The 9,442-nt window shown below is 41.6% G+C and overlaps 1 protein-coding gene across 2 annotated transcripts in view; it reads right to left on the reverse strand.

Annotated features, from left to right (window-relative positions):
• Nucleotides 1-1,236: 1,236 nt before the first annotated feature.
• The window catches only part of LOC124002945, an 11,851-nt gene continuing 3,645 nt past the window's right edge, over nt 1,237-9,442 (reverse strand). The window contains exons 4-10 of one of the 2 annotated variants that reach the window (XM_046310804.1): nt 9,353-9,442; nt 9,204-9,236; nt 6,969-7,070; nt 6,737-6,767; nt 5,773-5,822; nt 5,621-5,655; nt 1,237-1,405 (exon numbers count right to left, since the gene is read on the reverse strand). The exon at nt 9,353-9,442 is cut by the window's right edge and continues 210 nt beyond it. In XM_046310804.1, coding sequence (XP_046166760.1) covers nt 1,310-1,405; nt 5,621-5,655; nt 5,773-5,822; nt 6,737-6,767; nt 6,969-7,070; nt 9,204-9,236; nt 9,353-9,442 — 437 coding nt within the window. In that variant the 3' untranslated portion in view covers nt 1,237-1,309. Of the gene's footprint in view, nt 1,406-5,620; nt 5,656-5,762; nt 5,823-6,736; nt 6,768-6,968; nt 7,071-9,203; nt 9,237-9,352 lie in introns of both variants that reach the window. The other variant, XM_046310805.1, reaches the window with a different exon arrangement.

The following is a 9,442-nucleotide window of genomic DNA, read 5'->3' on the forward strand; positions in this document are numbered from 1 at the left end:
TAGAGAGGGAAAGGGTTCAGGGAGAGACAAGAGAGAAGAGAGGGATAGAGAGGGAAAGGGTTCAGGGAGAGAGAAGAGAGGGATAGAGAGGGAAAGGGTTCAGGGAGAGAGACGAGGGATAGAGGAGGAAAGGGTTCAGGGAGAGAGAAGAGAGAAAGAGAGAAGAGATAGAGGATTCAGGGAGAGAGGGAAAAGGGTTCAGGGAGAGAGAAGAGAGGGATAGAGAGGGAAAGGGTTCAGAGAAGAGAGAGGAGAAGAGAGGGATAGAGAGGGAAAGGGTTCAGGAAGAGAGAAGAGAGGGATAGAGAGGGAAAGGGTTCAGGGAGAGAGAAGAGAGGGATAGAGAGGGAAGGGGTTTATGGAGAGAGAAGAGAGGGAATGGGTTTATGGAGAGAGAAGAGAGGGATAGAGAGGGAAGGGGTTTATGGAGAGAGAAGAGAGGAAAGGGGTTTATGGAGGGAGAAAAGAAGGATGGAGAGGGAAAGAGAGAGAAGAAGGATGGAGGGAAAGAGAGAGAAGAAGGATGGAGAGGGAAAGAGAGAGAAGAAGGATGGAGAGGGAAAGAGAGAGAAGAATGGAGAGGGAAAGGATGGAGAGGGAAAGAGAGAGAAGAAGGATGGAGAGGGAAAGAGAGAAGAAGAAGGATAGAGAGGGAAAGAGAGAAAAGAAGGATGAGAGGGAAAGAGAGAGAAGAAGGATGGAGAGGGAAAGAAAGAAGGATGAGAAGAAGGATGGAGAGGGAAAGAAGAAGAGAGAGGGAAGAAGGATGGAGAGGGAAAGAGAGAGAGGAAAGAAGGATGGAGAGGGAAAGAGAGAGAAGAAGGATGGAGAGGGAAAGAGAGAGAAGAAGGATGGAGAGGGAAAGAGAAAGAGAAGAAGAAGGATGGAGAGGGAAAGAGAGAGAAGAAGGATGGAGAGGGAAAGAGAGAGAAGAAGGATGGAGAGGGAAAAGAAGGATGGAGAGGGAAAGAAGGATGGAGAGGGAAAGAGAGAGAAGAAGGATGGAGAGGGAAAGAGAGAGAAGAAGGATGGAGAGGGAAAGAGAGAGAAGAAGGATGGAGAGGGAAAGAGAGAGAAGAAGGATGGAGAGGGAAAGAGAGAGAAGAAGGATGGAGAGGGAAAGAGAGAGAAGAAGGATGGAGAGGGAAAGGAACGGTGACAGAGAGAACAAGAGATCAGAAAGAAGGACAGGGAGCATGAAGAGAAGTACTGTATAGAGATGAGAGAGACATAAGAAGATAGACAGAAAAAGGAATAGAGAGAGAGCGAGCGAGTGAGAATAGAGGGAACGAGAGAGAGGTGAAAGAGGTCAGGAGGATGGTGTGTTGCCAAATGTAGAGAGAGTTCTCCATGGAGGGGACATGCTGAAGGCTGTCTCTGCTGCTCTGTCGTCGTTACCCCATTCCTGCACACACACACACACACACACACACACACACACACACACACACACACACACACACACACACACACACACACACACACACACACACACACACACACACACACACACACACACACACACACACACACACACACACACACACACACACACACACACACACACACACACACGGTTTCATTATTACAGCACATTTAAGTCAAATTTGAAAACTTCCTTTTTCTTTTGAAGCAACACATGCGGTTTCATTACATAAAATCTAAACACTTCCTTTAGAAGAGGCTCTTTTAGGATCCAAAGACCGTCCGTTTCCCCTGATGGATTATAGCTTCACATGAAGTCGTGACGATAGCATTGTGGTGACTCTGTCCACAGTAACCCATATACTAGCACCTTGTCTGGGGAGAGGGTTTAGCTTAATAATCCACCTCATCAAGCTAATTAATGAGATGATTACAGCTAGCGAGAGGAGGAGGGCCCATGCAGGCTGGCCCAGGTCACAGAGGAGCAGTCATGGGAAGTTGACTCAAAGTGTGTTTGTGTTCAGTAGGGAGGCAGACAGAGACCACAGAGCCCCAGGACAGCAACACATTTATACCCAACCAAAACATGACATCATTACTTGACAAATTGGAAAGAATCAACAACAAAAACAGAGCCAACTAGAATGCTATTTGGCCCTAGACAGAGAGAACACAGTGGCAGAATAGCTGACCACTGTGGCTGACCCAGACTTAAGGAAAGCTTTGACTATGTACAGACTCAGTGAGCGTAGCCTTGCTATTGAGAAAGGCCGTCGCAGGCAGACATGGCTCTCAGGAGAAGACCGGCTCACTGCTGTTGTGACAAGAAAAGGGCAACCAGTGAAGAACAAACACCGTTGTGAAAACAAACATATTGATGTTTCCTTATTTTCCCTTTTGTACTTGAACTATTTGCACATTGTTACAACACTGCATATAGACATAATATGACATTGGAAATGTCTTCATTCTTTTGGAACTTCTGTGAGTGTAATGTTTACTGTTCATTTTACTGTAAATGACCTACTCCACTTGCTTTGGAAATGTTAACATATGTTTCTCTTGCCAATATAACCCATAAATGAGAGTGAGAGAGACCTCCGCAATCTTCCCCAACTCAAGGACCGTGGTGTCAACCCTTCTACAGAGGAAGGACTTCCACCCTGCCACAATCCAAAGAATAAACGTCAATGTACATTATCCCACCCTCGACCTGGCCTGTCTCTAGGACCATGTTCACCTGTACGGGGAGACAGTCACCATCCTTGCCAAGAGTCTCAAGGACATCACTTTAAACCCGACCTCTCCACCCAGGAACAGCGAAGCAATCTCCACCCCCAAGATCACTAAGGCAACACCCTCGGACCAGCACCCAGGCTCCCCCAGCCCTGGCCACAGCACCACCAACCTCAACGCCCACCACAGCCAGTGCAGATCAGGCCAGCCCAGCTCATACGTTTTTTCCACCATAATTTGCAAATAAATTCATTAAAAATCCTACAATGTGATTTTCTGGATTTTTTTTCTCATTTTGTCTGTCATAGTTGAAGTGTACCTATGATGAAAATTACAGGCCTCTCTCATCAATTTAAGTGGGAGAACTTGCACAATTGGTGGCTGATTAAATACTTTTTTGCCCCACTGTATTTTACAAATGAGCCTCCTTGGCTAATCTAAAGAAACATAAGAGCAAACCAAAAATAATATATAATAAAAAATAGTTATGCAAAAATATAAGAAAGTCATTGAGAAATACATCTAATGCAAAACACAGAATCAGACAACAACAAATACACGCCTTCAATATGGGGAAACACTGAAGCAATACAAACACACCCTAAGAACAAAAAAGGAACAGCACATTAGGAATCAGCTGGATGGAATTGTGGAATCCATAGAATCAAACCACTTCCGGGAGAATTTGAATAAATGAAACAAATCTCATCATGAGGAATTGGCTATCCAAAATGGGGATATGTGGAGAAATCACCTTTGCAAACCTCTACAGCAATATAGCAAAGAGCCCAGAACAAAAATATATACAAGAAAAATATCAAATACTTGAATCATCATTCAAAGACTATGAGGATCCTGTGGATACCCCAACTACAGAAGAATACTTATTGGAAATATGATATACTCTCCAACCAAAATAGGCCTGTGGTGCTGATGGTATTTTACATTAAATGATATCATTTACAGATCTCAATTCAAATGGGCTATTCTCAAACTCTTCAACAAACATACTTCTTCTCTCAGGGACATGAGTGAAACAGGGCTGCCCAATAAGTCCAACACTATTTAACATCTACATTAATGAATTGGCAAAAACATTAGAAGAATCTGCAGCAACTGGTTTCACTGTACACAACACTGAAATCAAGTGTCTGCTGTACGCAGATGACCTGGTGCTGCTGTCTCCCACTAAGGAGGGTTACATCAGCACCTAGATCATCTGCACAGGTTCATCTGCACAGGTTCTGTCAGACCTGGGCTCTGACAGTTAACCTAAAAAACCTGAATATAATAATTATATTTGGACACAGTTCTATTACAACACACCAAAAACAACACATATCTATAACTAAATATCAACAAGACAGGTAGCTTTCACATGGCTGTAAACGAGCCGAGACAAAGCAAGAAGAGCATTCTATGCCATTAAAAGGAACATTAAAATCGAAATTCCAATTAGAATCTGGCTCAAGATTTTCCAATCAGTTATAGAACCAATTGCTCTATATGGCAGCGAAGTATGGGATCTGCTCTCTAATAATGAATTTACTAAATGGGACAAACATCCCATCGAAATACTGCATGCAGTGTTTTGCAAGACTGTATTGCAAGTGCAAAGAAAAACTCAGAATCAGGCCAATCCCCCCTCCTTATTCAAATTCAAAAAAGAGCCATCAAATTTTACAACCATCTAAAAACAAGTGACCCCAAAACATTCTACAATGTCTCTACAATGTCAAGAGATGAAACAAGAGAAGAGTCCCCTCGGTCAGCTGGTTCTGGGGCTCAGTTCACCAACCCAAACCAACCCCATAGAGCCTCAGGACAGCACTCAGAAAATCTGGCCCAACCAAATCATCACAAAGCAAAAATAAGAATATATCACCTATTGGAAAGACATCACAAGAAAATCAAAGTAAACTTCAATGCTATTTGGCTCTAAACGGACAGTACATGGTGTCAGACTATCTGACCACTGTGACTGATAAAACAACTGAGGGAAACACTGACTAGGTACAGACTCAGGGAGCACACAACCTGAGGGAAACACTGACTAGGTACAGACTCAGAGAGCACACAACCTGAGGGAAACACTGACTAGGTACAGACTCAGAGAGCACACAACCTGAGGGAAACACTGACTAGGTACAGACTCAGAGAGCACACAACCTGAGGGAAACACTGACTAGGTACAGACTCAGAGAGCACACAACCTGAGGGAAACACTGACTAGGTACAGACTCAGAGAGCACACAACCTGAGGGAAACACTGACTAGGTACAGACTCAGAGAGCACACAACCTGAGGGAAACACTGACTAGGTACAGACTCAGAGAGCACACAACCTGAGGGAAACACTGACTAGGTACAGACTCAGAGAGCACACAACCTGAGGGAAACACTGACTAGGTACAGACTCAGGGAGCACACAACCTGAGGGTCAGCCAGTGAAAAGTGCGATGTAATGTCAATAATATTTCCCATTTTGTTTTGCTTTTCATGCCATGTGGCTTCTCAGTCAGGTTGAGACTGGTCTACTAACATTGCTTTAATGTATTATTATTCTCATTGATATTGTTGTTGTAGTTGCTGTTCATGGTAATCCCATTTCCTCTACTACTATTGTTATTGCTGTTGGTCCCTCAATTTCTTATATATATATATTTTGACAATGTAAGTCATTTAACTTTCCATGACAATAAAGTCTATGAGAGAGAGAGAGAGAGAGAGAGAGAGAGAGAGAGAGAGAGAGAGAGAGAGAGAGAGAGAGAGAGAGAGAGAGAGAGAGAGAGAGAGAGAGAGAGAGAGAGAGAGAGAGAGAGAGAGAGTTGTGATGTATGATTAGACATGTGGTTGTTGCTTAGGTGTCCAAAAGGTGGAGGAAGTCAATGAGACTAGGTTGACCTTTTAGATAAATAACAAAGTATATTGAGTTGAATTGGAGAGAGAGAGACCTTACCTGAGAGGTAATGCTGACACGTTTGAGGGTCAGGTCTGGAAACACGCAAACAAATAGAATCATGTAAAAAAGGATGTCAGTGATGATGACTATATGAAGGCATTATGAGACATAAGCTAATTGAATCACTCTATTCACTTACAAACACTCACCGAGAACATGGTCCCCGGAATGAAGCTTGGCCCATAGAAGAGCCCCCTCCCTAGACACAAGAGAGAAATACTACTATAAATACTATACTACTATAAATACTACTATAAATACTATACTACTATAAATACTATACTACTATAAATACTATTTTAAATGGATAGTTTTTCTCCCTTTAGAATAGTTTTTCTAATAGAAAACTATTCTAAAGGGAGAAATACGATTAGAAACCTATTCTAAAGGGAGAAATACTATTAGAAAACTATTCTAAAGGGAGAAATACTATTAGAAACCTATTCTAAAGGGAGAAATACTATTAGAAACCTATTCTAAAGGGAGAAATACTATTAGAAACCTATTCTAAAGGGAGAAATACTATTAGAAACCTATTCTAAAGGGAGAAATACGATTAGAAAACTATTCTAAAGGGAGAAAAACTATTTGAAAAATTATACTAAAGGGAGAAATACTATTAGAAAACTATTCTAAAGGGAGAAATACGATTAGAAAACTATTCTAAAGGGAGAAATACGATTAGAAAACTATTCTAAAGGGAGAAAAACGATTAGAAAACTATTCTAAAGGGAGAAAAACTATTTGAAAAATTATACTAAAGGGAGAAATACTATTAGAAAACTATTCTAAAGGGAGAAATACGATTAGAAAACTATTCTAAAGGGAGAAAAACGATTAGAAAACTATTCTAAAGGGAGAAAAACTATTTGAAAAATTATACTAAAGGGAGAAATACTATTAGAAAACTATTCTAAAGGGAGAAATACTATTAGAAAACTATTCTAAAGGGAGAAAAACTATTCGAAAACTATTCTAAAGGGAGAAATACTTTAAGAAAATGATACTAAAGGGAGAAAAACTATTAGAAATACTATTCTAAAACATCTCATGCTCTATGATATTACTGTACTTCCCTGAAAGTTAGAGACTCATAGAGGATCCAACACCCACCTTTTACGCTTTTCTTCCCCCATTACCTTAACTGGACAATGAGAAGAGAAACGAGAGAAGAGAATTACAAACTGAAAAGGTGTAATGAACAGAGTCAGTGATGTCATATTTGAATGGTAAACGACATTTCTTTAAAGGTTTACTAGCCTGGTCCCAGATCAATTTGTGCTGATTGACAAGAGAGCACAAACTGTTCTGGGAACAGAGTATAGGTCAACAGGTGTAACATTACCTTTCCTCTGCACCGCCACACCCACGCCCACCAGTACAATGAAGAACAGAACCACAACAGAAAGACATCCCAACACCAGAGGCCAGTCCACTCCAGTCAGCCCTAGCAGAAAGACAATATCACCTGTCAATCAACGAGCCCCCATATACATACGTATTATCTTAGTTTGAGCCAGTTTGCCACAGCAGGAAACTAATCCTGCAGCAACAGGAAATGTCGTTGTAATTTCCAGGTTATAATTATTCAACATTTTTTTGAGAAGTTGAAAAACATTTCGTAATGAAAAATCTGTGGAAATTGTGTCTGTGTCTAACATCAATACCAAACATCAGGCCCACACTGTGTCTAATATCAATACCAAACATCAGGCCCACACTGTGTCTAATATCAATACCAAACATCAGGCCCACACTGTGTCTAATATCAATACCAAACATCAGGCCCACACTGTGTCTAATATCAATACCAAACATCAGGCCCACACTGTGTCTAACATCAATACCAAACATCAGGCCCACACTGTGTCTAATATCAATACCAAACATCAGGCCCACACTGTGTCTAACATCAATACCAAACATCAGGCCCACAATGTGTCTAATATCAATACCAAACATCAGACCCACACTGTGTCTAACATCAATACCAAACATCAGGCCCACACTGTGTCTAACATCAATACCAAACATCAGGCCCACACTGTGTCTAACATCAATACCAAACATCAGGCCCACACTGTGTCTAATATCAATACCAAACATCAGGCCCACACTGTGTCTAATATCAATACCAAACATCAGGCCCACACTGTGTCTAATATCAATACCAAACATCAGGCCCACACTGTGTCTAATATCAATACCAAACATCAGGCCCACACTGTGTCTAATATCAATACCAAACATCAGGCCCACACTGTGTCTAATATCAATACCAAACATCAGGCCCACACTGTGTCTAATATCAATACCAAACATCAGGCCCACACTGTGTCTAATATCAATACCAAACATCAGGCCCACACTGTGTCTAATATCAATACCAAACATCAGGCCCACACTGTGTCTAATATCAATACCAAACATCAGGCCCACACTGTGTCTAATATCAATACCAAACATCAGGCCCACACTGTGTCTAATATCAATACCAAACATCAGGCCCACACTGTGTCTAATATCAATACCAAACATCAGGCCCACACTGTGTCTAATATCAATACCAAACATCAGGCCCACACTGTGTCTAATATCAATACCAAACATCAGGCCCACACTGTGTCTAATATCAATACCAAACATCAGGCCCACACTGTGTCTAATATCAATACCAAACATCAGGCCCACACTGTGTCTAATATCAATACCAAACATCAGGCCCACACTGTGTCTAATATCAATACCAAACATCAGGCCCACACTGTGTCTAATATCAATACCAAACATCAGGCCCACACTGTGTCTAATATCAATACCAAACATCAGGCCCACACTGTGTCTAATATCAATACCAAACATCAGGCCCACACTGTGTCTAATATCAATACCAAACATCAGGCCCACACTGTGTCTAATAATCAAACATCAGGCCCACACTGTGTCTAATATCAATACCAAACATCAGGCCCACACTGTGTCTAATATCAATACCAAACATCAGGCCCACACTGTGTCTAATATCAATACCAAACATCAGGCCCACACTGTGTCTAATATCAATACCAAACATCAGGCCCACACTGTGTCTAATATCAAACATACCAAACATCAGGCCCACACTGTGTCTAATATCAATACCAAACATCAGGCCCACACTGTGTCTAATATCAATACCAAACATCAGGCCCACACTGTGTCTAATATCAATACCAAACATCAGGCCCACACTGTGTCTAATATCAATACCAAACATCAGGCCCACACTGTGTCTAATATCAATACCAAACATCAGGCCCACACTGTGTCTAATCAATACCAAACATCAGGCCCACACTGTGTCTAATATCAATACCAAACATCAGGCCCACACTGTGTCTAATATCAATACCAAACATCAGGCCCACACTGTGTCTAATATCAATACCAAACATCAGGCCCACACTGTGTCTAACATCAATACCAAACATCAGGCCCACACTGTGTCTAACATCAATACCAAACATCAGGCCCACACTGTGTCTAACATCAATACCACGTCAGAGGGTGATTTGTTGATTGTAGTGGTTCCGTGAGTTACCTGGTGAGGAGGAAGGGGAGATGGTAGTCTTTTCTGGAAGACAATGACAGACAATATTATAGGTGAAAAATAATTCAAGGCTGCCTCTTGAGTGGTGTGAGTTGACGCACACAAGCTCAGACAGACACAGACATCAGAGAGATGCAGACCTATGACTCTAGGCACATCCAGCAGTGCACTTCTCTCTGAGTGGCTCCACTCTGCTCCCAGCAGGGAACTGTATTGGCACTGGTACTGGT

The sequence above is a fragment of the Oncorhynchus gorbuscha genome, linkage group LG18 (assembly GCF_021184085.1).
Source record: "Oncorhynchus gorbuscha isolate QuinsamMale2020 ecotype Even-year linkage group LG18, OgorEven_v1.0, whole genome shotgun sequence".
In the NCBI taxonomy this organism is placed as follows: Eukaryota; Metazoa; Chordata; class Actinopteri; order Salmoniformes; family Salmonidae; genus Oncorhynchus; species Oncorhynchus gorbuscha.